Source organism: Sciurus carolinensis, chromosome 2 (genome assembly GCF_902686445.1).
Source record: "Sciurus carolinensis chromosome 2, mSciCar1.2, whole genome shotgun sequence".
NCBI classification, from domain to species: Eukaryota; Metazoa; Chordata; class Mammalia; order Rodentia; family Sciuridae; genus Sciurus; species Sciurus carolinensis.
In genome coordinates this window covers 28,614,404-28,641,511 of record NC_062214.1, presented here as the reverse complement: position 1 = coordinate 28,641,511, position 27,108 = coordinate 28,614,404, and the positions used below count along the sequence as shown (strand labels likewise).

Below are 27,108 nucleotides of genomic sequence, written 5' to 3'. Positions count from 1 at the left end.
AGGTTTATTTTATCAAACCACCTGAGCCCAGGACCTTTTTCAAACATTTCTGGGATGATATTTTCAAAATAGTTTTTATTTCTGTAGTTCTATTTTCCAGAAAATTGCTAACTTTATCAAAGTTTTCATATGCATTAGAGTCAAGATATAGTATTTTCATATTTTCCTGATGTTCTTCTAAAGATGGAAAATCACATTTTCTTTAAAATAGAAACAGAACTGTAAAGATAATAAGTTAAGATCAAATTATAGGTGGAGTGGAAATTGGCTAAAATGAAAGAAAAAATTAAAAAGCAGAATCAAATGTCTTATTGGTGAAACCAAACAGTATACTTGACTCTGAAGAAAATTAAATCTATGATGGTAAAGAAAACATTAAAATACACTTTGAGGATAGGATATAAGCAGAAGAGAGATTCAACATTGTCTGAAAAAAAAAAGTCTGTTCACAAAATGGATAGGAATACACTAAAAGACTTTCCTCAGTTGAAAAGACATCTTTTGTTTCTGGAAAATTAATAGGCAAAGGCCCCCAGATACTTACACAGGCAATAGGTTTGACACCTGAATTTAAAGAAAAACTTCTTCCAAGCACTAATTTACTTCCCTTAAGCAGACAAGTCCAGCTTTGCTATCATTTTCATTGCCAGAAGACAAGTGATCAGGACTAGGGAATTTTGAGGGGAAGAGAGAAGGAATTTTATAAGGTATGATGCAGCACACCTGTAATTGTGGATAACTCGGGAGGTTGAGGAAAGAGGATGGCAAGTTCCAAGATAACCTGGGCAGTTTAGTGAGATCTTATCTCAAAATAAATTTTATTTATTTTTGCTGGGGAGTGATACTGGACGAATTATATTGTGTGCATATGTGAAAATGTAAGAACAAATCCCTTCATTATGTACAACTATAATGTACCAATTAAAAATGTGAAAAGAGCCAGGCACCATGGTTCATTCCTGTAAGGGAGACCTTGGCAACTTAGAGAGACCCAAAGCAACTTGGTGAGAACTAGTCTCAAACAATACAAAGGGCTGGGGACATGGCTCAGTGGCTAAGGGTCCCTAGGTTCAATCCCTGCTATCAAAAAAGAAAAAAAAAAGTAGAATGAAAAAAAAGTTTCAAGAAGGGCTGGGGATATATCTCAGTGGTAAAGCAGCCTTGTCCCTGCGCTTCATCCCCAAAAGCAGGGTTGGGAGGAACCCAGTGCCTCCTGCATGGTAGCAAACCCTCTACCACTGAGCCATACTTCCAACCCTGAAAAAAATAATTTTGTTACTTAAAAAGTTAACTTTTTAAGTAACAAAAGAAAGATAGGTCTATCATCCTGCCTAAAGTGGACAAATACAAATAGACGTGAGGGCAAAAGGCACACTTAATTTCTCATTAAAACCCCACAAATATGTACAATTATTATGTCAATCAAAAACATTAAAATTTCTCTTTACATAAAGAATATAAAAACGAATGATGTCATATAGTGAAATAAAAACTTAAATTTAAAGGCAGGCATTAGGAGAACTAAAAACAAGCTTTTTGCCTTAAAAATTACTATAGAAAAACAAATGTAGAAAAAGAAGTTTAAATTAGCAAGAAGTAAAAATTACAAAATAGAATGAGGGAAGAGCAAACACATCAAGTATCGCAGCAGAAATATAAGGGGTTAAATCCCAGCCAGAGTGGAGGTGTTGCGGTTTTTCAGACAGACCCTTATGCCTCTAGGCTTTGCTAATGCTGGACCGCGGGTCTAACTTGTTTCCCCACACTAAGCGAGGCTAAAGCCACAATTCAGGGTTGACTCCTTATTCCTAGCAGTCCTCTCCGGCTGTCGGGCACGCCCCGCAGTGAAGGAAACTGGCTTTCTGGGTCAGGGATGAAGTCCCCGCCAAGCTCCTTCTCACTCCGGGATGCAACATAGGGATTTGCACCGGGCCTTACAGCAGGGACCCTGCGCAGGGTGAAAGCCCTCAAATCCTGCGGAATGTAATGTGTATCGTCCCTCACTGCACCTCCGGGACCGTGAGCCTTCGCGAGCATCAAGTTTCAAATCCTCTGGGTTTGCTGGCGGACGGAGTTACCGGCCTTTGATGTCTTCCACGATCCTGCCTGTGACCCGGCGGGTCTTTTCTCGGCGGGGTCGGATACACCCATTACGGCTCGTTGAGCCCCAATCATGCTGTCTTGCCTGGAGGCCGCCTACCCAAAGAGGGAGAGGAATGGAAGTTTGGGGCTCGGAATTGGGATCCCTTTCCCCAAACCAGAGGGTCTCATCTCCCATAGCAAAATCTGGGATATAGGGAGGGCGCAGACCCACTGGATTTGTTAGAGGAGAGACTGGGGGAATAAGTCCAAGGTCTTGGGAGGACAGGTGACAAGTGACAAACCGAGGAATTCTGGTAGAGTTTAGGCATCCTGCAGCTGGCGAGACTGAGGGGTCCCACGTGCGGTCAGAGGCGCAGCGATTAAGGGGTTAAGTCACCGCGCCCGGGGATTGGCGGCCCCGGGGGGCGTGGTCGGAGGGCGGGTCCGCGTTTGCCGCAGCCGCTGGTGGGCGGGGCCCGGGCGGAGAGCGGGAGGGGCGCGGAGCCGAGCCGGGCCCGCGCCGCGCGCCCCGCCGGGCGGGCTTCGGGCTGCGCCAGCTAGCCGGGCCCATAGAGCCCGCGTCGGAGACCCTACACCGGACCCTGAAGCAGCGAGTAAGTGCGGCAGGCCCACCGCGTCGCCCCTCCCGGCTTCAACCCGCCGCCGTGTCCGTTGCACGGCTCGGCGCGTCTGGCCAGACCAGGAGCTGGGGAGGGGTCGCGTCCCGCTGCTAGGGTCCCGGGGGCGGGGGAGGGGAAGGGGAGACGAGGCCGATGATGTCATGGATGCTTCGCCCGGCCTTGGTGGGGGGGGTGGCGGCCAGAGGGGGTGCGGCCCGGATTATGTCACCTCTTCCCTCTGCGCCCCGCCCCCCAGGGCCACACGCGTTGGTGGGTAGCCCAAGGAGGTGCGGGCGGGATTTCCCCCACAGCAGAGACCCCACCCCGGGCACCTCTGCGGATGACCCGTGACTGGGGTCTCTATCTGTTGGTGCTGTGCACTGTAGGCTGCTGGTGAATGGCGACCCCCCACCCCCAGCGGAGGCTCGTGTGTGTGCGCGTGTGAGCTCGGGGTGTGTGTGGGGGTGCGCTGTCAGCCCCCTCAGTCCTGAAACATGGGCTTCAACTGAGCCAGGATCTAAGGGATGGGCCCCTTCTCCTCCAAGTATCCATGCCTCCAAGGGAAGATAGATCTCCCCTTACACATCCCAACCAAGAAGTTCTGGAGATCTCTGCACCCCCAAAGCCCTACAGTGCCCCTGAATCCCTTTCCTCCCTCAGTCCTTCCTGGAAGCCCTTACTGGTTTCTCTGCCTGCGTTCATTACCTGTTTGCATTGCTCATACCTAGCATTCCCATATGCATTTGCCCTGCTTTTTCTTGGTGTCAGGGCCCAGAGACCCCAAGGACTCTTCCATCTTTGTCCTGGGGCATCCACAGGCCACATCTGTGGAGGCCTGAGTGAAATCTCCCTGGAGTGTTCTGAGCTAAGTGCTCCAAGACTCCGTACTGCTGTGCTGACAGCATTTGGATATAGGATGGGCACAGAGAGTTGAGGTTTGTGGAGTGGAGAGGAGCTCAGGTCAAGGGAAATAAAGGATGGACATCAGGCGAGACCTTGGGGACCCTATAGCAAACTCTGCTTGATTCTGGGGGCCAAGAGGAATATCAGGCAATTTACCCATAATACATTTGCTTCTTGAAATTCCTGCAAGGTAGATGTGAGAATCCAAAGTGAAAGAACGTACATGAGGTTCCACCCCAATCAGTCGAGCTGTGATTTACACTTAGAGCTGATGGAGCCAGAACTCCATCTTCTGCACTTGTCCCAGCTCATGGAAGGATTTGGGCAGAGCAGGAACATGAATGGTGTCGCCCTTTAGAAAGAGTCCCTTGGCTGCAGCTCAGGAAGGGAGTGCAGAAGAAAGGCCAGGATGAGACCCAGCAAGGGTGCTGGCAGAAGAAGCTGCTGAGATCTTTAGGAGGTGGAATGGGCTGGACTTGGGAGCCTCTGAGACTCCAAGTGTTTTAGCTTTGGGGGACACAGGTGGTGAGGGGCTAGGTTGTTTCTGTGGGTTGGAGAGACTTGCATGTGTAACCCTTAGGTCCCTCTGTGACCATTAATACTATAATGTCAGAGGCACTGAGGGTTAATGAGACAGAGGTAGAGGCAGAGTCTGAACAAGGCTGTCATTCCAAGGTTTGATGCCATGAGGCTGCCTTTCAGATTACATTGTAACCTGGGCCAGTGCAAGACCCTGACCCAAAGAGGAAGCTCAACCCTTCCTTTCAGCTTAATTCCTGCTTAGTAGGAAAAAATATCCCATCTCCTTGTCTTTTCAGCCTCCTGCCAGGTTTTTATGGAAAGAATCAGCAGCAATCTAAGCTTGGGAGCGGCAAGGGGGCAGGGAACACTTGCAAGAGGTTGACCATGACAGAGTAGAATTATGGCAAGAAGCTCTTTGGGCTCCAGGGAGAGATTCTGTAAGTTAACAGTCACAGATTCCCCAGGTAGAGCACAAGGAAAGAAGGCTCAGGACAAGGTCATTTCTATCTAGAGCTCTGGGCATATGAGCCTAGTAGGAACCACACACAGTCTAGAGAAGAGTGGGGCAGAATGGCATATGACCAACTCCAATTTATGGTCATATTCTCCTTTCCTGGATCTCAGAGAAGGTGGTTTTGCTGTTTGTGCTGCACCTTACAGTTTACAAAGTACCTTCCCAAGCATTAGCCCTGTCACAACATTATCACTTCTGAGATTTCTTCTTACTTGCCCCTGGCCTCTGGTGTAGCCCCCATTGCTAGCCCCTTGCCTAGATCTTTAATTTTACTAGTGGTACTTTCCTTTGGCATATCAGCACACTCAAGTTTCTATCATGTTTAATTTTAAAATTAAAAACAAAACAAAACAACAACAAAAAACAAACCTTTGGATCCCAAACCTCCTTAAATGATGGCCTTCTCTGGCCTCTTTTAGCAGGGAACTCTTCTATTTCTTCTCTCTGTACCCCTCCACCCCTGTGGTCTGCTTTTCCCTTGCATCACTTTTCTGAAACCATTCTGATACACACATCAGTGATATCTTCAGCTGCCAAATCCAGGGCACACTCTTCAATCCCAATTTTATTTGGCCCCTTTCTTTTTAACCCTGAGAGCTGTCCCCACATCCCACATTCTTTTTTTCTTTTTTGAAATGGTGTTTCACTATGTTACCAAGACTGATGGGCATTAAACTCCTGGGCTTAAGTGATCCTCCAGTTGTTGGGACTGCAGGCATATAGCACTGCGTCCAGCTTGCCTCCCACAATCTTGAGTCCCTCCATCTTGGCCTTCAGGGCCCAGCTTCTCCTAGATGCCTTCTAGCTCTCACACTGTCACCCAGACTTATGGGGCTCTGCTGCCTTAGCTGGATGCTGGGCCCACCCACACCGCCCTTGGATGCCAAAGATCCGAGTCTCTCACTCCACCCAGTGCATGAGAGTTATCTTTCTGGTCTTCTCAAAAGCACCAAAATTCCAAGCAATCTCCCTGTTATGTTAAGCGTGTCACACCCACCCTGATGCTTTTTTCCAGACTCTTCCCTTGGTGCCCCAACCCAGACACACCTCCCTTGTCCCTACCACCTGAAACTCAGCTGTATTAGGTTTTGCCAGTTTCTCCTCTCCAAACCCTGCCTGGGCCTTCCCACTGGTTTCAGGCCATTCAGCCACCATCCTCCCAATTCTAGCTGCTTTCTATATTGCATCGAGGGATGTTGAGAGAAGGAGGCCATGTTTAGGGTAGGAGAGTTTTCAAAGCCAAGGAGTATGCTGGGGAGTGGAGGCAGAACAGAAACTAGGGTGAGGCAACAGGCCTTGCTTTCAGAATTGTGCACCTACCTATCCTGCACTTCATTTGTGCCCTATGTGCTTCTCTTGCCCCAGCTTATGACCACCCCTGCATGTGGGGACAGACTGGAAGAAGGGATGAGGGTGGTGAAAATTTGCTGTTCTCCATACGTGTGGGAAAAGACCTGAGAGAATGGAATACTACAAAGGCAGCGAACCAGCTTGGCAGTGAACTTACCCACCATCTAAGGCTGATAGGGCCTGAAGATCCTGAAGAGCAAGAGTTTTGCCAGGCTCCCTGGTTTTGGGGCCTGATAGGACACAACATTAACACTGGGCATCTGGGTAGAAGACAGTCTGCAGGACACTGAAGGGGAGGTTGGAGATAGAAGAGGGCTTCTTGCCTGGTTTCTGGTGGTACCGGGGCAGGGGGTTGGGGGTAGGGAGATTTAAATGCCTGAAAGGTATTGGGCTGGTTTGAGCATCTAGCCAGCAGCCCGAACTGCCTAGTGCCCCTACCCTGATGGATTATGCAGATCTCTGGAGCAGGTGTTCCCAGGTGCAGACTTGAGACAAAGAAACCAGGAAGTCGGGCCTCCCTGAGCTCAGGTAACCCGAGGCCCTGCTCCCCCTCTTTCTGTGAACCGGCCTTAGGGGATGGGGCGCACACCCACACAATTGACTCGAAGGACTTCATGGTGAACTGAACAGGATCAAGGTTCACAGGGAACGAGGGGGGAGGGGGTAATCCAGGAAGTCTTCCTGGTGGCAGTGCATTCTTAGCTGAGTTTAGCAGGTGCAGGATCCCCTGGAGCACTACTGAGTGCAAAGGCCCCGCCCCCGTCCCCGCCCACCTGTGGGAAACTCAGGCACCGAGGGAGGCCTGGCCATCGTCCATAGCCCGCGGCGCTGCCTTCCTGCCCTGGCCTCTGTCGCCCGGGGGCCTCTTCGAAGTACTGACCTCGGGGAGGGGGTCCCTTTCGGGCCAGGCCCCGGTGCGAACAAGTTGGGAAGACCTCCGAGAGGGTTCCCTTGCCACCCGCAGCAGCTGCGGCCCGCGGTCCGTCAGTCCAGTCTGCTTGTCCACGGCGCCGCCCACCCGCGACACCCGCGCGCTCCGCCCACCCCACCCAGAGACCCGGGTTCCCTCCCGCGCACGCAGCCTGGGGGCCCTTGGCGCGCGGCAGCTCCGCGAGGTAGGTTCTTCATTCCTCCCATTTCGCAGAGGAGAAAACTGCAGTCCGGGATGGCTCGGTCGGCCCGTCCAAAGTCGCGCAGCTGGTTCGGGCCGAGCCCCGACTGCGAGAGTCAGCCACATGGCCCCTGCAGACCGGGCCTCGGAGGGTCCCAGGCTTGAGGACCCGTCGACCCCCTACTCCCTTGGAAAGGCAAGGAGAGAAGCCTGCGCTGGTAGTGAGCTTCCACTAACACTCTTGACTGCAACACCTTAGGGTAGGGGGCTGGGAAGGAACCCCCCCACCTTCAATTGTTTTTTTTTTTTTTTTTTTTTTTTTTTTGAATTATTGTGTCTCTGGCCCTCCCCTAATTCTGAGGTTCCTTAATGGATTCAGGTACTTTTTTCCCAACCCCATTTCCCCAGTCGATGAGGTAGAGATGTAGGGTCCCTGCTCAGGATAATGAATCCCTAAATTCTGAGAATTGCAGCAAAGAGAGGTTCATTGATTCTGGGAAGCTCATGGGTGAGGTGGGGATGAAGCACAGGTTGAGGAATGCAGTGCCCTGGGGCAACAGGCAGCCCCCATTACCAAGCTATAACTCTTACCCAGCCCTGTTCCTTCACTTTGAATGTCTGAGGACTCTTGTACATTGTAGAAAAGGGAACACTGAGGGGCAGGGTGGTGCTGGGGCTGACTTGGCTGGGGTGGTGGGAGTAGGGGTGGGGTCTGACCTCTCTGCCTTCCCATCTGTGCCCACAGTGCCCTCCTGGCTTAGTCATGGCGAAGCTCGAGACACTGCCCGTGCGTGCTGACCCAGGGCGGGATCCCCTCCTGGCCTTTGCCCCACGGCCCTCTGAGCTTGGACCCCCAGATCCCCGCCTGGCCATGGGCAGTGTAGGCAGTGGGGTGGCCCATGCCCAAGAGTTTGCCATGAAGAGCGTGGGCACCCGCACAGGGGGTGGGGGAAACCAGGGCAGTTTCCCAGGCCCCCGAGGCAGTGGCAGTGGAACCAGCAGGGAGAGGCCAGGCCGATACCCCTCAGAGGACAAGGCTCTCGCCAACTCCCTCTACCTCAACGGCGAGCTGCGGGGCAGTGACCACACAGATGTCTGCGGCAATGTGGTGGGTAGCAGCGGTGGCAGCAGCAGCAGCGGTGGGAGTGACAAGGCTCCACCACAGTATCGTGAGCCCAGCCACCCACCCAAGCTCTTGGCCACCTCTGGCAAGCTAGACCAGGTCAGTCCCTAGGGCCTGAGACCCTCACAACCTTTTTTTGGGGTGGGAAGTGGCCCAGAGAGAAGGGCAAGGTGGGCCTTCTTGGAGGTTGGATCATAGGGGCCAGGATACAGGCTGAGCCAAAGAGCTGTGGAGTGGGACCCTGAGGCCAAGACCAGCTGGGAGATCCAGGACAGGGACCTGGCTTGGGGGAGATACCAGGTGGAAACCTAAAGCGGTAGGAGATGGGATTAAAGAAGTCTCCGCCAAAGGGCAGAGGCTGCGCCAAGGCCAAGGCCTCATTCTGATGCTCACTACTCTTCCTTGCTTTTTGCACAGTGCTCAGAGCCACTAGTTCGGCCATCGGCCTTCAAGCCTGTTGTACCCAAGAATTTCCATTCCATGCAGAACTTGTGTCCCCCGCAGACCAACGGGACCCCTGAGGGACGACAGGGCCCTGGTGGCCTCAAGGGTGGACTGGAAAAGTCTCGGACCATGACCCCAGCAGGTGGAAGTGGGGGCGGCCTCTCAGACTCAGGCCGGAACTCACTCACAAGCCTGCCCACCTACAGCTCCAGTTACAGCCAGCACCTGGCACCCCTCAGTGCTTCCACTAGTCACATCAACCGCATTGGCACTGCCAGCTATAGTAGTGGCAGCAGTGGTGGGGGTTCAGGCTACCAGGACCTGGGGACCTCTGACAGTGGGCGGGCCTCCAGCAAGAGTGGGTCATCATCATCCATGGGGCGGCCAAGCCACCTGGGATCTGGGGAGGGCGGAGGTGGAGGCTTGCCATTTGCAGCCTGCTCACCACCCTCGCCCAGTGCACTGATCCAGGAGCTGGAGGAGCGGCTATGGGAGAAAGAGCAGGAGGTGGCAGCTCTGCGGCGCAGTCTGGAGCAGAGCGAGGCAGCAGTGGCCCAGGTGCTGGAGGAGCGGCAGAAGGCATGGGAGCGTGAGCTAGCCGAGCTGCGGCAGGGCTGTAGCGGGAAACTGCAGCAGGTGGCCCGCCGTGCCCAGCGAGCCCAGCAGGGGCTACAGCTGCAGGTGCTGCGACTGCAGCAAGACAAGAAGCAGCTTCAGGAAGAGGCGGCCCGGCTGATGCGGCAACGGGAAGAGCTGGAGGACAAGGTGGCCGCCTGCCAGAAGGAGCAGGCCGACTTTCTGCCCCGGATGGAGGAAACTAAGTGGGAGGTGCGGGCTGGGGGCTGTGACCTTCCCCCTCTGTCTCCCCTTCCTTCTGACCCTCTGGAGAACCCCAGAGCAATACCCTACTACTGTCCCAAGGATGAGAGAAAGGAATAGAAGGACCAGAATGACTTTGGAGTGTCTATCAGGATGTGAGGCTGTCCCTGGGCTGGTGTGAGATGAGCCCTCTCTGTCCAGAGTCCAGCAGGAAGGCCGGTGTGTTATCCCTGCTTGGTCTGATGGAGGGCTGAGCCTGAGTCCTGGGAAAACTTGGTGACCCTGGTGTTGGATCTGGGGACTGGGTTGGGGTAAGCAGAACTATGCTTTTATCCTGGCTTCTTCTCCCACCTGCCCTTGCCCAGGTGTGCCAGAAGGCTGGGGAGATTTCCCTCCTGAAGCAGCAGCTGAAGGACTCGCAGGCTGATGTGTCCCAGAAGCTGAGTGAGATCGTGGGGCTGCGCTCACAGCTGCGGGAGGGCCGGGCGTCACTGCGGGAGAAGGAGGAGCAGCTGCTCAGCCTGAGGGACTCCTTCGGCAGCAAACAGGCCAGCCTGGAGTTGGGTGAAGGTGAGCTGCCTGCCACCTGCCTCAAGCCGGCACTGACCCCCGTGGACCCTGCCGAACCACAGGAGGCACTGGCCACCTGCGAGAGTGATGAGGCCAAGATGCGCCGTCAGGCTGGGGTGGCAGCTGCTGCCTCCTTAGTTTCCATGGACGGGGAGGTGGATGCTGGAGGGGAGAACGGGACACGGGCCCTACGGCGGGAGGTGGGGCGATTGCAGGCTGAACTGGCAGCAGAACGGAGGGCCCGGGAGCGCCAGGGTGCCAGCTTTGCAGAGGAGCGCCGTGTTTGGCTGGAGGAGAAGGAGAAGGTCATTGAGTATCAGAAGCAGCTGCAGCTGAGTTACGTGGAGATGTACCAGCGCAACCAGCAGCTGGAGCGGAGGCTGCGGGAGCGTGGGGCGGCAGGGGGTGCAAGCACTCCTACCCCCCAACATGGCGAGGAGAAGAAGGCCTGGACCCCTTCCCGCCTCGAGCGCATTGAGTCCACAGAAATCTGATCCTCCATCTGGGCATGTGGCCTTCTGACAAGTGCCCTGTCTGAAGGCCAGAGTCCCCAGCATCCCCTCCCTTCCATCTCCCTTCCCCATGTGCCCCATATCCCCAGACCAAAGAGGTTCTTAAAGCAGCTGTGACTACGCTCCTCCCTGCCCCCTCTTGCCCTCCCATGTCCAGTACTGCCCCTGTGGGCAGCCACTCGGACCCTCCTTCCAAGGAGGGCATGGGGAAAGGGCACAGTGCATAGGGATGAGAGCCCAGGCAGTAGGGTGCATGCCTTCTTTCTGGGCAGCCCCTTATTGGAGATGGAGGCAGCAGGCCTGCAGTGCCATGAGGTACCCCAGTTCCTCAGGGAGTCTGGGCTGCTGTTGTTGGCCACTTGTGTCCAGTGATGCTCTCTGTGCTCACCTCCTAGGCCGTGGAGCCTGAGGGGGCCTGTACGGGTCTGCCAAGGCTGACAGACCCTGGGCTCCTGGCCTCTCTCCTTCCTGTGGTGTTATCCCTCCCTGGGCAGATTGGCAGGACAAGCAGGAGCAGATGGCCTGCCTGTGGTTGAGAGGGCTACCTGCCCAGCCCCTCCCCCGCAAGGTCTCTTGGGCTCAGGCCTCAGAGCCTGGCCTGGTCCTGAGTGTGTATTCCCTCTGTGTGTGTTGGGCTGGAAGCTCAGTGCCCAAGGGAGATCTTCCCTCCTGTTCTTGGGAAGGGTCACCTGGAGGTTTCTACCTTCACCCTTCTGGCCAGGATCCTGTAGGGCAAGAGCCTCAGCTGCTTGGCTGACCCCACACCAGGGCCACTGTTGGCTCTAACTACAGCTATTAAGTGCTCCCTGCCTCTCAGGCACTCCCTTTGCCCAGCTTCTGAGGTCAGATGAGTGTCTGTGATGTCTTCCTGTGTCTTCCCTCACTCACTTCCCCCAGTCTCCTGCTTTCATGCTCAGAACATCATCTTCCCAGGTTGCCTCTTCCCCAGTCTCACCTTTTCTTCTAGTAGAAAATTCTGCTTGACCTTTGGTGCACTGCCCACTTCCCAGCTCCACTGGCCCAAGTCTGAGCCCGAGGCCCTGGTTTCGGGGGGCCAGGGAGGGTTAGATGCAATTGCCCTTGAAGAACAAGGCTGACCTGAGAGGAACACTGACCCCTTGGTTCCTTGTCAAGCTCTGAGTTGGCTCAACATTTGCCCAGGGAGTCCGGGCATGGCCATTAGTAGGAGCTGGGACAGCCAATGTCACTTCCTTCTCTGGTGGCCCTCTCAGAGTCTATCTCCCCAAGAAAGGAAGGGAACTTGTAATTTCTCTTCTAAGAAAGCAAATTTATAATTCACCAGCAATAAAAATCAGAGGAGGTTTGGCCCTCAGCCCTTGTATTTCTCTCTTTCACTCTGCTACCCCCAAGATTGAGTTTGGGGGGCAGGGTGGAGAGAGCTGGCAACTACTGTGAGCAAGTCCCCAAGTCCCTGACCAGCCTCCTCCCATGACTGGTGACTGTTTTATGAGCTGTGCATCCCCCACAAAAACAGGAGTGCCACTCCGTGTGGCCTCTAACCCTCTGCACAGCCTCTTGTGGGTGGTCCTCACAAGCTCTTTGAGCTGGACAGGAGGCCACCCTGACAACCACTGCCCATTCCACTCACCCCTCACTGCACCTGCCCCAGAACCTGGGCCTGGGCCACAGGGGCTGGGAAAAGAGAAGGCATTAGTAGGAAAAAATATATATATAGAAAAAAATATGAACAGACTCAGCTTTGGGATGTCCAACCACAAAATAAATTATATATAAATATATATAAATATATATCTCTACCATATGTGATGGAAAGACTTTTTGTTTTCCTTTCCCAAAGAAATAAAATGGAGAAAGCCTCTTGAATGGCATTTTGTGGCATGCTTGTGTCTTTGCAGGTGTGGGAGGTGAGGCCTGGAGGTTGGGGCATGGGGGAGGACAGAGCTGAAGTAAACATTTCCCAGAGACCAGAGCTGCTCACTGGGCCATGCCAGGATGTTGGCCCAAAGCCCAGGTTTCTCCACATTGCCCTAGAGGAGTCATAGTTCCATGTTTTTGCCCAGTGGGGCTTTCTCTTCAGCTAAGATTGTTATTTATTAAGGGCTTAAAAGCAGGCTCCAGATTCTGGACACCAGGCTGCTTGTCAGAAGGCAGGTGATGCAGGTTGCAAGCTGTAGCTCTCAGTCACTTGAGCCACCTTACAGTGATCGGTGATATTTGAGGGCATAGAAATGAAGGTCGAAGGGCTAGGAGTATAGCTCAATGATAGAGCACTTGCCTGCCATGCATGAGGCCCTGGTGTTTGGTTCTCCAATGTGCGCGCGCACACAAGTTAAAGGCCGAGAATATGTTCACAATTAGTGGCAAAAGGCACCCAAGCATGCTGCACAGCAGTAAGCTGTCCTTTTATAATTCCTTCTGTCCTCATAGAGTCCCACAATTAAGGCATCTTGCTGAGTCAGGCGTGGTGGCACATATCTGTAATCCCAGCTACCCAGGAGGCTGAGGCCAGCCTCAGCAAATTAGCAAGACCCTACCTCAAAATAATAAAACTTAAAAAGGGCTGGGAATGTAGCACAGTGGTAAAGCACCCCCAGTTCAATCTCCATATTATTAAAAAGAAAAAAAAATGCATTTTCCTGTATGTAATACAACCTGACTTACAAGACTTCAACAAGTGGTTTATTTTTTCCTCATCAGACAAGAAGTGTGGATGTGGGTGTCACAGGTGGAAGGAAGTGGAGGTTCATCCTCCCACTCTCCCATTCTAGCTTATTGTTTCCTCCTTGCCACAAGGTGGCTGCCAAAACCACCTTTGGTTCTGTTTTCCCAGAGCTTTGTCAACACCCTTCCCTTTAAATCTTGTTGACCAGAACTGAGTCACATGCTTCTCCCACTTCAAGGGAGACTGGGAAATTGAGTTTCAGCAAAGACAGGATTGTCACAGCTTCTCAGGAGAAATCATCTATCACTCCCTGGAGATGATCTCCCTGCTGTTTCTGGATTCTGCTGGCAAAGCCAGAATTGTAATTAGCAGCTAACAGTTTTCCTTGGTCTGTCCTGTTGAGAGAATGCACCCTAAGCAGTGACGACAGTGGTCTGGGGTCCTGAAAGTTCACACCAGGCAAAGCTCAGGAGTTGGAATGTCACGCTAGCTCCTTCTTGCAGGGTCGCGTCTTCTGCACATTGATTTTGTCTCCCTTGCAAGATGGTGCCCTGGAAGGAGCATCTTTCTCAGGTCTCCTTCACAGCACTTAAGATGATTGGATCTGTAGGTCAGGCACTAACAAGATATAAAGAACCTGATCAGCGCTCGCAAGTGCCCTCACGAATGACAGTCTGGGGCCAGGCCCTCCTGACAAGTAGAGGCTTCGTAGAGTTTCTTGCCTATGTGCCCAAACCGACTCAGGTATGAGACTCCTAGTAAGGAAAGTGTAGGATCGCCTGGGTTCATCCGCCATAGCTCTGCCCTCCTCAAGTTTTAGTTCTTCAACAGTTCGTTTATCCATCACCAACTCTTCTCCTGAGAGCTCTTTGCAAATATATCTCTATTATTTCCTTATTACCCTAATTGTAAAGATGAGAAAATAAGAGAGTTTACGTGAATTCCCCAAGGTCATAAAACCGTGAACGGGGTTCTGAGTTTCGAACCTGTGACTATGCTGCTCAATTACTTACAGAGCGATTCCTTCAGGGTAGTATTTTCCCTCTGCAGGTCCTAGACTCCCTCAGCCTCTTCGTCAAAATTCTCCCAGTGCAAAACGTCCTTGGAAAACGCTGACAGAGGTTTTTGAGCCTCGGCCGCACCCGTCAGTCGCGCAGCAGGCGGAAGTAGCGGGCAGTTGGCCGGAAGTTGGGCTGTGAGGCCGAGTGTTGCTGGAGGAGTAAGTGTGTGGCCGCAGCGGACCGGTTCCCGAGTCTGGTGGTGTGCTGCCCACCCTTGCCAGGCTCAGGTGAGTGGTGGCGGCGGCCGGGGAAGATGTCATGGCGGCCGCTTCGTGTGCCCGCGACCGACCTGGCTTTGCGCTGTGCCTCCTGTTCTTCAGGTTCGCCTGGGGCCTGTGTCAGCCCAGGCCCTGGTCTGCGCTTCCCGGCCGGCGCTGCGGACGCCTCTCAAAGGACCTCTTCTATGGAGAACCTTGGCAACCCTTGCCACTCCGGAGTTCTTTGACCTTGGGCAAGAGACCGCAACCTTGATCTCCCCGGCGAAATGGAGATCCTAATAGTACGTGCCTCCTAGGGCTGTTGTGAGAATGTAGTGAGACACTCTGGTGTGCCTCTCATCACACTTTAATGTGTGTGCGAATCACTTGGAGATAAGCAGGTTTGGGGGTGGGACCTAACATTCTATTTCTAACCAGCTTCCCGCAGACCACACTTTGACCAGCCAGACCTTACAGTATTTTGCTTAGAACTTGATTGGGGTGGGGAGAGTCTTCAGTAAGTGCCAGTTGGATATATGCCTTTTTCCCTTTTTAGCAGTTTTTGGCTGTCCAAGCCTAATTGAGAGTAGTGTTGCTGTCCCCTCATTCTTTTCTCTCCAGAGACAGTAAATAATTGATCTTTTTCTGTGCACATCATGACAAAGCTCTTCTGACCTGACTCAGCAGGTGTCCATATACCAGGTGCATTCATTGGGTTTCTCAGGTGGCACTTCATTGCTCACTCACTGCAGACCGATGGACAGTGCTTCATCCTGTGGAGGTCATAGCTTAATGCTTTAGCATCAACAATGACTGGTGTTTTTGTGCTCCAGTCATGTTTTCTGCAGTTTGGGCACATTGTTGAGTAGTAAGAACAACTTTTTCAGAGCTAGGCTTTGCACTTCACATCCCTGAATGGCCTTGGGCTATCCCTTGAGTGATTTGCTCCTGCCTGGTAGACCAAAGTAAAATTTGAAAACTCTGCTGTATCATATAGCTGAGAGAGTGAGACCTGAGTAATGCAGGCTGATACTCGTTTGTCAGTGTGGGTTTTCGTCTCCATTTAGTGGTTTATTTTCTGGTCCCTAACAAGGCCTTGATCTTCGTCATGTAAATATGGCAACTTTGATATAAAAGAATTCTGAAGTTCTCATTTTCATGACTAAAAAGCATGAGCAAAACTGCAAATTGTAGAAGCAGTTAAAACTAAGCGTGCACTAACAGCAATAGGTACTCAGACCTTTTTTTGGGGAATTTTCTCTCATGACTTTGTGGGTACACTTACTTCTCTTTACCTGCCTGGATTTTGTCTTTGGTAGTCTCATTTACATGGACCAAGTGGACATGAATGTAATCTGTTGTTATATGGAGAGATTTTCTAAAAACAGGGTCTTGTGAATTTTTTTGAAAGAAGTGACTCTGATAAGATCATCTGCAGCTTTGTTAGATCATCTCTACTCAAGCCCTTCTTGCCATTTTGATAGAGGAATACTGGTATCTTTGCAGAGAGGGCTATAAGAGGTTAAAAGCTTTCATAGATGATTTGACGTGCTGATGTCTCTCCTATACGCACTAGAACTAGAACAAAGACCAGGGGATATGTTGCTAGACTTGATTTGGCTTAGCTCAGTGGATGATACTTAACCTTGACCTAAACACCTTCACGTTAGCTCTTAACCTTCTTAGTACTAGTAGACCCTTCTCTTGTAGGCTTTGCTCCTGTCTGAAAACAGAAGCACAGAAAAGTCTCATTTAATATCCTCCTTAACCAGCTGAGTGTCTTTACTGGGAGTTTTTAAAGCTTTGAAGACTCTCAGCAGTAGACTTCACCTAGAGAGAGTTAATGTTTTGCTTTTTAATTTCTCAAGATTGCTCAACAGATTATTTCTGAGACAAAAACAGGGTTGGTAGCTGGGGATGTAGTTCAGTGGTAGAGCATGTCCCAGGCATGTGTGAAGCTCTGGATTCAATTCCGAGCACTCCCAGTAAAAGGTAATGGTAGTGGCATTAGAGTATTCATTATTTGTGGCAATTTTATTGGTACCTAGGAAGATCTTTTCCGTTCTAGGAAAAGGATGAATATTGAGTGGTGAGATCTGGTAACTGGTAAACAGTATATGCTGAGAGTGTTGTGTATTTAATCTACAGTTAGCTTGGCTGCCTTCCTCTACCTGGCTCCCCTTTTCTAACTTCTCAACCATAGTTTAAAATGAAGCTGTTTGACCTTGCTCAGACTTGTACCTGGAAGATGGAAAGGTAAGATTCCTCACCCTTGTAAATTCACATCATTCAGGGTGGTTTGGGCAGTGCCTTTTGGAAATGCCAGGGACTAAGGGTCTCTGAGGATCCACTCCATTCTAATTCAGTATGATCCCTAAAGTGGAGATGGAACTGGGTATAGTGGCACGTATCTATAATTCTAGTGACTTGGGAGGCTAAGGCAAGAGGATTGCAAATTTGGGGCCAGACTTGGCAAATTAGCAAGATCCTGTCTAAAAACAAAAAAATTTAAAAGTGCTAGGGTAAAGCACCCTGGGTTCAATCCCCATACTGGGAAAAAAAAAAAAAAAAAAAAAAAAAAAAAAAGACAGTATTTTAGGCGATGGCACTCATTTGTGTAACTATTTGCTCCACTGAATATTTGTGTGTACTTTTCTTTTCCTTCCACAAACATACCATGCAAACCAGCCTCTTCCTACTGAATGAATATTTGACTTGTTTTCAGCTTTTATACAGCTGTTTTGTAAGGAAAAAAAGGGGGGGGGGAGGTTTAAAAAGTTATTTCTATTAAGGATCTATGAAGAACTCACATGAGATGAAGGACTGTAGTATGAAGTTTCGTACTGTGTTGGACTAAATTTAGATTCCAGGTCCCAAGCAGATCTTAAAGACCCTGTTCTGTCAACTAGAGCATTCTATTACCTGCTTTCTCTTTAATTCCCATCCCGCCTGTGCTACCCTATTGAGATTCTTAGTGACTATTTTAAGACATATAAATCCTTTTTATTTTCCTGGTGGTGCTGGAGATTGAACTCAGCACCTCGTGCATGCTAAGCATGTGCTTTATCACTGAGCTACATCCCAATCCTTTTTATTTTTTGAGAAAAGAGTCTAAGTTGCTTAAGGCCTTCTTGCTAAGTTGCTTAAGGCCTTTCTTAGTTGCTGAGACTGCCTTTGAACTCACAGTCCTCCTGCCTCAGCCTCCTGAGTTGCTGGAATTACAGGCATGCGTCACCACACCTAGCACCTGTGGACCATTTTGCCCACCAAGATTCAACCTAGGTTCATGTGTGCTCCATAAATTGGCCACTCAGATCTCAGGTTTTGCTTGTCAGACTTTGGCACGTAAGTGGAAAGAAAGAATAAGCATTAAGGAAAACAAGAGTATGGCAGAGTCAGTTTCATAGCCTCTCATGATTTCTGCCGTGGAAGAAAAATGGAAATTGTACTATTTACAGTCAGTGAGGATGTAATCAGCACTTGATTCAGTGGAAACATTGCTAAATCTGCCTTCTTCACAAGAAAGCTGCTTTGCTCCCCCACATGGTGACCTGGCAGTCTGGTAAAATGGTGTTCTCTGAACCCTAGGCCCTGCTTTGAGTGACTTCTTGTGTCTTTTCTTCCACCAGCACAAGTGATCTAGCTTCCTTCCTTTTCTTTTTTAATGGTGCTGGGGATGAACCCAGGGCCTCACTAACTAGGGAAGTGCTCTACCACTGAGCCACACTCCTAACTCAATATGAGTTTCTGAATATGCTTCCTGGTTGAACGACTACTCTGTACTAGTAATTCAAGCTCTCTTAAAAGCCCCCTGGTTCCTAGCACATTGGCCATGCCTGTAATACCAGTGACTCAGACTGAGACAGGAGAATTGCAGGTTTGAAGCCAGCCTGAGCAGTGTAGTGAGACCCTATCTCAAAAAGGGCTGGGAATGTAGCTCAGTGGTAGAGCACCCCTTGATTCAGACCCGAGAACTAAAAAATTCTCCTGGAGAGAATGGTCACTGTCTCTGAAAGGTGCAGGAATAGTGTTAGAGTGACAGAATTTTATAATTAAAACTTTGTATTATAAGCATTGGGAGTGTTATTTTGTGTTATAAGTTAAATCTTATACCAAATCACACTTTTTTCCTTTGTGCTGTTGGCATGGCATTTTTGCAAACCTACTATTTTCCAAATGTGACCTTTATGTATTGATATTAAAGAGATGGAATGATTGCTTACTTTCATTCCCAGCTACCTATTGAGTATTAGCAAGCACCTTTCATCTTTAATAGTCACTGCTTCTCTTCTGAAAGGAAGATAGTGTGGACTGAGCAGCAGTCTAGGAACTGCTGGGGTTTTTCTGTGCCTTTATGCAAGGCACACAATTTATCCTTGATATTCTGTCTTGTCGTTTGGGCATTCATCAAGGTAGACTAACGTGAATGGACAACAGTGTGGTTTGACTCTATGTCTTATAATGTATGTATTTTGGTTATATGATAGGTGGAGCCACTTATTCTTCATCTACCCTTTTTTCAGTATCTGGCACCAATTCGGGCTGAGTCATTTGTGATCCATGGCTCTTGTGATATGCCGAAGATTTCCAGGCATTTTCTGTGGAACATCTCCCCATCCGGCTCTAATCAAGCACCATATAACAAGAAATTGCCTGGTCAAACCTGTGAGGACTGTGCTCTGACTGCCAAAAAGATCAGTACTGACATCAGAATGGCAGCTACTCTCAAGTTGTTAAAATCTTTAAAATATCAAGCATTTTGCAATCCTTTTGCCTACAGTGCCACCCAAAGTGTGGCATATTGGAATATGGGAAGCAGTATATGGCACAGGGGACAGGCCCCTTCTGATTATAGTAGTTCCTGCCATCCTGCCAGAAAAGTTAAGAACATTGGTAGCGCCACCTCTTTTCAGAGGGTCTTCACAATCAGCAGTGCCCCTCTGGGTCTGGAGTTCAGCAAGGCGTCTACCTCTAAAAGCAGCAAGTTGCAGCTGGATTCACCCAGGACTGTGAGAATTGATGAAGAGGATGTAGAAGTTTTTGATTCCTTTGAAGGCACCCGAGTTTTCCTACAGCTAAGACCAGAGTACCAGCTTCACAGCTATTACAGATCTGAGACTTGTCAGCCCCTGTCTGTTTCAGAAGGTGAACTAATTTTGCACAAAGTCATAGTTTATCAAAGTAACCTTCAGCCTAAAATCATTGCTGATTATTTCTGTAAACTGAGCTCTTTGCCTGCAGAACAGCATCCTGTTTTGTTGTCCAGTACCAGCTTTGCTCTGCTCTGCCAACTGAGTGTGAAAAATATACAAGTCTTTGATATCCCAGATATAATCAGTATTTTGAAAGCCTTTGTCAGTTTAGGAATTCCTCACTCCCATTCATTGCTAGATGTGTACGAAACCAAGTTTTGCCATCAGGTGTGGGAGATGAGTCTGGATCAGCTTCTCTTGGTGGCTGATCTCTGGCGATGCTTAGGTCGCAGGGTACCTCGGTTTCTAAAAATTTTTTTTAGTTACCTTAATTTGCACTGGAAAGATCTATCCTTGTCCCAGCTGATTCACTTAATTTATATTATAGGTGAAAGTCGTCAGGTACCTCAGGACCTAATGCAAAAACTAGAATCATTGATCCTTAAGTATATAGATTCAATCAACTTAGAGGAGGTTGGTACAATCTGTTTGGGGTTCTTTAAGTCAAGTAGTAGTCTCTCTGAATTTGTAATGCGGAAACTTGGAGACTTGGCTTGTGCTGACATGCAGCATCTGAGTAGTCATGCCTTAGTGCATATTCTTAAAATGTTCCGATTCACTCATGTGGATCACGTAAATTTTATGAAACACTTTGGAGAGATTGCTCCTCAGCGAATTCCTTCCCTGGGGGTTCAGGGTGTCATGCACCTGACTCTTGCCTGCTCAGCTTTACACATTCTGGATGAACGAGTAATGAATGCAGTGGCTGCTTCTTTGCCTCCTAGGGTAGTGCACTGTCGCAGTAAAGATGTTGCCAAAATTCTGTGGTCATTTGGAACTCTGAATTATAAGCCACCCAATACAGAAGAATTTTACTCCAGCCTAATAAATGAAATTCACAGAAAGATGCCTGAATTCAACCAATACCCAGAACACCTGCTCACCTGCCTCCTGGGCCTGGCATTTTCTGAGTACTTTCCAATAGAGCTTATTGATTTTGCTTTGAGTCCAGGGTTTGTCAAGCTAGCTCAGGAGAGAAGTAAGTTTGAACTTACTAAGGAACTGTACACTCTTGATGGTACAGTTGGTGTTGAGTGTCCAGATTATACAGGTAGTCGTCTTAGTTCTTACCTTCAGCAAGAGGCTTCTGCAAAGCTTTGGAATTTAGCAAGGAAGGATATGAACTCAAAGCCTGAATTCCTAGAAGCTCTCTTTTTACTTGAGAACATGTTGGGTGGCCCCCAGTACATCAAGCACCATATGATTTTACCTCATACCCGGTCTTCTGATTTAGAGGTCCAGCTTGACGTTAACATGAAGCCATTACCGTTTAATAGAGAAGCCATACCAACTGAAGATGTAGCCAAATTAAAGCTCAAGCACATAGGAGTCAGCCTTACAGATGATTTGATGAATCAGTTGCTGAAGGGGAAAGCAAGAGGGCATTTCCAGAGGAAAATTGAGTCAGAGACTTTGCAGCAGCCCATGAAGTCAGAGAAAGAGTCCTTGGGGGACTCCCTTTGCAATGTGACAGGTAGATTGGAAACTGTGGAGATGGCTGGCCTGTGTCCTTCAGCCAACGTTCAGGCCCCACCAGTGAAACTGGCTCTTCAGTTGACCAACAAGAACCAATATTGCTATGGTTCCAGGAATCTGCTTGGACTGCACAATATGAAGAGGCGGCAGCTGGTTCAGCTTGGGTACCATGTGGTAGAATTATCCTACTGGGAATGGCTCCCGCTACTGAAACGAACTCGCTTAGAGAAGCTGGCTTTCCTCCATGAGAAAGTATTCTCTTCTGTTCTCTAAAGGACTTTCATGGGTATTTCTACTCCAAACTGTAGGTATACAGGTTGAGCATCCCTAATTTGAAAATCCAAAATGCTCTAAAATCTGAAACTTTGAGTACTACCATGACGTTCGCAGAGTTTTGGATTTCAGACTTTTGGATTAAGGATATTCAAATGGTAGTATATGCAAATATTCCTTAATCTGAAACAACTCAGTGCCTTTCTGGTCCCAAGCCTTTTTTTCTTTTCTTTTTTTTTTTTTGGTACTAGGAACTGAACCAGAGGCGCTTAACCACTAAGCCACATCCCCAGCCCTCTTTTACTTTTATTTTTTTATTTTTATTTTGAGATGGGGTCTTGCTAAGTTGCTTAAGGGCCTCGCTAAATTGCTGAAGTTAGCTTTGAACTTGCGATCTTCCTGCCGCAGCCTCCCAAGTCACTGGGGTTCCAGGTGTGCGCCACCGTGCCCAGCCTGGTCCCAAGGATTTTGAATAAATCATACTCAACCTATACCACAAAACAATTGTAAAAGCCAGAATATAAGTTTGATAATAAAATCATCTGTTGAAGAGACTTTGTTGTGCTGTTATCTGTGGCAGATTGGAGCTAGTGTATGTTACTGTGTATTAATTGTGACCTGTAGCAGTAACAAGTCATTGCTAATTTGCATACTACTCTTAGTAAACAATAAACATCCTAAAATGTCCTATGGTCTACTAATTCTTATTGCACTGTTTACTAGCCTTATGTCTCAATTATTTTGAGGTTTTAGAATAAAAGTTGGGTCAGATATTGCCTAAAGCCAATTTTTATAAAACTTGTTTTTCTATACTTTGTTTTAAGGAAGAATTACTTATAGCCTCACTTAGATTTCAGGACTTTACCTCAGTGTGTGTGTACCTCACAGTCTAAAATGAAAGTCCTCATTTTGGATTTGGTTGGTTACCCTTGGTTGCTGGTTCTTCCTATCATTTCAGAATTGGAGTTAATATTGTCCTCTTAACTCCTTTTCTTCCTAATATCTTACTTAGCTCATTTCTACTCTTCTTGCATAAACTACTCTCTAGGCCTCCCATATTTTCTTCTTAAAATTGGACCTAGAAGAATAGAATTATATAAGAGCCTGTTGGACCAGTGGTTCCCAAATCTGATGAATATTTTTCATGGCAAGTAGCTCAGATGGGAAGGAAATGCATTACCTTTCAAATCAGGAAGTCCAGTAGGCAGATTTGGTTGATTCAGGTTTGCTTGTATTAGAGTCACCAACATAAAGAGATTTTCTATATATGTAAATAACAATACAAATAATTTTAGTAAACACTTGGAGACTGAAAATTTCTTTTAAAAGGGGTCCCTCTGGACTAGGGATGTAGTTCAGTAATAGAGTGCTTGCCTAGCATGCATGAGGTCTTGTGTTTGATCCCCAGCACTGCAAAAGAAAGAGGGATCCTTCCTCCCATTATTAAGGTCTCTCAAAAATCACCTCTTCAGAGATTTCCCACTCTGTCCAGTAGCACTCTGTTGTCTTCTTTTCTTCTTCTTTTTTTTTTAATTTCCATTGATGATTCAACCCAGGGGCATTTTACCACTGAGCTACATCCCCAGTCCTTGTTATTTTGACACAATGCCACAGCTACTGACGCTGACCTCAAACTTGGGATCCTTCTACCTCAGCCTCACAAGTAGCTGGGATCATAGGCATGTGCCACCACACCCAGCTCCATTGGCCTTTGATCACGATCAGTCAAACCTGCTATTTTGCTTCATTCACTTATTAACTCAAATTGCCTTTTGTTATTGTGTGGATTCTGTAGAATTTTCTGTGTGTAGGCTCATGTTGTCTGTGCATGGAGATAGCTTTATGTTTCCCTTTCTACTTTGAATTTCTTTTTCTTGCCTAATTGCTTTGGCAAGATCTTCTAGTAAGAAGATGAATAGAATTGGTGAAAGTGGACATCCTTGAATTACTCCATGAATGTTCAGTCTTTCACCAGGTATGATGTTAGATGTGTTTTTTTTTGTTCATAAACACTTTATTGTGTTAAAGAAGTTCCTTTTTTTTTTTTTTTGTTCCTAGTTTTCTGAGTGTCCAATAAATTATTTTAGTGTGTGACTCAAATAGTACATGGGATCTCTCTTCCTCTCCCTCCCTCCAATACTGGCCTTGAACTTGTGATCCTCTGCCTCAGCCTCCCGAGTTGCTGAGATTAAATTGTGTGCCTCTGTAGTGGGTGGGACATTTCTTATACCTAAAATAATTCATTGTTTTTATGAAGTTGGGGTTTTTTCTTTGTGTGTGTGTGTGTGTGTGTGTATGTATTGGGGGGAGTGGATATCTGAGTATTGAACCCAGGGATGCTTTACCACTGAGCTACAATCCCCAGTACTTTCTATTTTGAGATGGGGTATTGCTAAATTGCTAAGGCTGACCTTGAATTTGGGATCCTCCTGCGTCAGCCTCCCATGATACTGAGGTTATAGGCAGGTGTCATCATGTCCAGCTGAAGTTCAGGTTTAAGTGAACATTCATTATTTGCTAAACCTGACAACCCTAAAACAGCATCAAGACTTTTTTTTGTTTGTTTTTTTCAGCGGCGGGGTACACAGAAGAGACTTGAATGATTGCATTAGTCAAAGATAGAGTACTGTAATCAGAGATAATTGAAAATTCAGAAGGGAGATAAGAGTATCTGAAATTAGATCCTGGAGGAAAGGGACAGGATTAAGGTTAGGCTGATTGCAGAACCTAGCCACCTCCCCTGAGATCCCATAGAATTTTTCCTGACACTGTTATTAAGGCACTTAATAAATTGTGTATCTTGTTTTGAGTCTGAATCTTTTAAAAGAAAAAAATGTCCATTTGTGCCTCCTTCTGATGCTGCGAGTTGCTTAAGAGTAAAAACTGTATACATGGGCTAAGGGTATAACTCAGTAGTAGTGTGTTTGCCTAATGTGTGAGGCCCTGGGTTCATCCTTAGTACCACACATGGACACAAAAGTGTCCATTTGGGTCTAGCACAGTGCCTCAAACATAAACCCTCAAAGACTGACTCAACTATGTGTGGATAAAATGCAGGCATCTTTTAGACCCATGTCTGTATTCTAGTTCTCTCACTGGTGGGCAACTATCTTTCATTTTAACCAACTCTAAGAAAAGTGCATAGAAGTCAGACCTTCATGGATGGACAGGTAACTCAATTTAGAAATTATGAGAAGTATTATGTGTCTTTGAAAGCTGAAGTACCCAATTTATAAAATTGCTCACTGCGTTAGTATTCCACCCACTCTATGAGGTTAAATGCTTTTCTCTTATTTGACAGGTAATCTTTTCTTCTTTTTTCCCCTCTGTAACCTCTTTGAGCTAAGTCTTTAAAATATGTGTATCTGCCAGAATTATTTTCCATTACATTTTTGTGAGACTCAAAATCAGATTATATAAGTCAGCTATGTAGGCCAAAGGAAGTAGATGCTTAAATTTTCAAGTGTCATGGTCACCTTATTCTTTTCCAAATTACCCCTCCATACTTTCTCACCCACAGGTTTTGAACTTCAAGAACAACAACAGAAGATTTACTTAATCTTTTTTTTTTTTTTTTTTTGCGGTGCTGGGGATCAAACCCAGGACCTTGTGCTTGCAAGGCAAGCACTCTACTGACTGAGCTATCTCCCCAGCTCTGCTTCATTTCTTTAAGCTCCAGGGGAACAGACAGCAGCCTTCTGGACAGAGTGACCGACTTGTCCCAGATTACCTGGGACTCTCCCAGTACAGAAAGTCTCACATTCTAGAAATCCCTTCAGTCCTGGGTAGACCAATACAGTTGGGCAATTGTCTTCTGAATCCTTTCTTGGCCCTTCCCTTACACTTTCCCTTCCTGAGCCTAAGTACAGAGAGGCAGGGGAGAAAGGTTTGTCTCTTCTGTACATCCAGTGGCTATCAGCTGCCAAGAAATACCCAGAGCATATATCTATATGCTCAGTCCTCCCTGACACCATCTGGAAATCTCAGGAATCCCGTGCAAGTGTTTACAAAAACTTCATTCATATGTATATATATACATGTATATGTGTGTGTGTGTGTGTATACATATATATATATGTATTATTATTATTATTATTTGGTATTGGCATTGAACCCAGGAGTTTTTAAACTCTGAGCCACATCCCTAGCACTTTTTTGAGACATGGTCTTGCTAGGTTATATTGGGCCTTGCTAAATTGCTGAGACTGGCCTCAAACATATGATCCTTTTGCCTCAGCCTCCTGAGTTTCTGGGCTTGCAGGCATGGCTACCACACCTGGCTACTACTTACAACTTTAAACACAGAAGGGGAAGAAAAAAAAAAAAAAAAAAAACCCAACTTATCCCAGTAGTCTAATAGAGTATTATATATTTAAAGTTCTCCATGCCCACCATTAACTCCCAAACTATTCATATACACATATTCTTAGATACAGATTTTTCACAAATTTATGATTGTAATACTCCCATAAGTTCTCTCACTTGTGGGTAACTGTGTGATAGGCTAGGACAGCTGTCTTTCATTTTAACCAGCTCTAAGAATGATGTGTATAAGTCAGACTTTTTTCATGGATGGATAAATAATTGAATTTAAAGATTTGTGTTCTTTTTCTTTGTTTTATATGTACTTTTGCCTTTTTTTCATAGTCACACTTATCATTTTAAATGACATGAATGATAGTCAATGTCACTCAAGTTTTGTTTCTTACAATGTGAACAGTGGGCTTAACTGATATCTTAAGGGATTTAGATGTGGGTGAAAAACTTCAGGACTTTGGTAATAACCGCACTTGGGGGTTACAGGGTGGGGTGCATTGGTAGAGTGCTTGCCTAGCATTTGTGAGGCCCTAGGTTCCATCCCTGGTGCTACCAAATAAATAAGTAGAAGTATTTGAATTTATAAGATAAATGACTTTTTTTTCTTCTTCTTAGTACTGGGCATTGAACCCAGGAGTGCTCTACTACTGAGCCACATCCCAGTCCTTTTTATTTTTTATTTTGAGACAGGTTCTTGCTGAGTTGCTTAGGGCCTCCCTAAGTTGCTGAAGCTGGCATCAAATGTGTGAACCTCCTGCCACAGCCTGTCCAGTCGCTGGAACTATAGGTGTGCACCACCATGCCCAGCCAATAAATGACTTCTTAAAGGGTAGCATAAGGGATCCTTGTGGTGCTTGAACTGTTCTGTATCATGACTATGCTATTGATCACACAAATCTACACATGGAATAAAATTACATAGAACTGAATAGATAGGCACACACAAATGAGTGCATGTTAAACTGGTGAAATCTGAGGAGGATTGGTAGATTGTTATTGTCAGTTTTCTGGTCATGGTGTTGTATTATAGTTAGGCAGGAATTACCACCAGGAAAAACTGTGTAAAGGGTACTCTATGTTTCTTACAACTGAACCTACAATTATCTTTACAGGTTATCAGTTTCGTAGAAAGTAACTTTGAAATCCATGTGAAATGCTAAGTATTTCAAGTATATTATTTAAGTATAATATACATAATTCATTTTTCTCTTTTTAAAGAATATCCCTCAAAGGGAGAAAATGTCAAAGGAAAAATGGAGACTACTAGTTTATTTCTAAGTAGTTTATACATTGTTATCTTCAGGAAGCTTATAATACA

The 27,108-nt window shown here is 47.4% G+C and overlaps 3 protein-coding genes across 17 annotated transcripts in view; all 3 read left to right on the top strand.

Moving 5' to 3' along the window:
* Positions 1-2,553: 2,553 nt before the first annotated feature.
* Lzts3 (leucine zipper tumor suppressor family member 3) lies at positions 2,554-12,420 on the top strand. Of its 10 annotated transcripts, none has more exons than XM_047542529.1 (6): positions 2,554-2,696; positions 6,007-6,519; positions 7,136-7,323; positions 7,848-8,324; positions 8,643-9,434; positions 9,854-12,420. In XM_047542529.1, exons 2-6 carry the CDS (start codon positions 6,441-6,443, stop codon positions 10,550-10,552), a joined length of 2,235 nt encoding a protein of 744 aa, XP_047398485.1. In that variant the 5' UTR covers positions 2,554-2,696; positions 6,007-6,440; the 3' UTR covers positions 10,553-12,420. The 10 variants fall into 10 exon arrangements, with proteins under 10 accessions (XP_047398485.1, XP_047398489.1, XP_047398486.1 ...); XM_047542528.1 differs by having other exon boundaries at positions 2,556-2,696; positions 7,136-7,320; positions 8,643-9,497; XM_047542526.1 differs by having other exon boundaries at positions 2,556-2,696; positions 8,643-9,497.
* Positions 12,421-14,395: 1,975 nt separating this feature from the next.
* Ubox5 (U-box domain containing 5) overlaps positions 14,396-27,108 on the top strand; it is a 29,861-nt gene continuing 17,148 nt past the window's right edge. For 2 of the 4 annotated variants that reach the window (XM_047542540.1, XM_047542537.1), the window contains exon 1: positions 14,635-14,774. The gene's annotated coding sequence lies outside the window, so the exon portion shown is untranslated. Of the gene's footprint in view, positions 14,503-14,634; positions 14,775-19,495; positions 19,618-27,108 lie in introns of those variants that run through there. The other 2 variants (XM_047542538.1, XM_047542539.1) reach the window with 2 other exon arrangements.
* Positions 14,407-21,803, top strand: Fastkd5 (FAST kinase domains 5). Of its 3 annotated transcripts, XM_047542524.1 has the most exons (3): positions 14,641-14,774; positions 16,621-16,728; positions 18,996-21,803. In XM_047542524.1, the coding sequence occupies exon 3, from the start codon at positions 19,047-19,049 to the stop codon at positions 21,471-21,473; it is 2,427 nt and encodes an 808-aa protein (XP_047398480.1). In that variant the 5' UTR covers positions 14,641-14,774; positions 16,621-16,728; positions 18,996-19,046; the 3' UTR covers positions 21,474-21,803. The 3 variants fall into 3 exon arrangements, with proteins under 3 accessions (XP_047398481.1, XP_047398479.1, XP_047398480.1); XM_047542525.1 differs by lacking the exons at positions 14,641-14,774; positions 16,621-16,728 and adding an exon at positions 14,407-14,502; XM_047542523.1 differs by lacking the exon at positions 16,621-16,728 and having other exon boundaries at positions 14,637-14,774.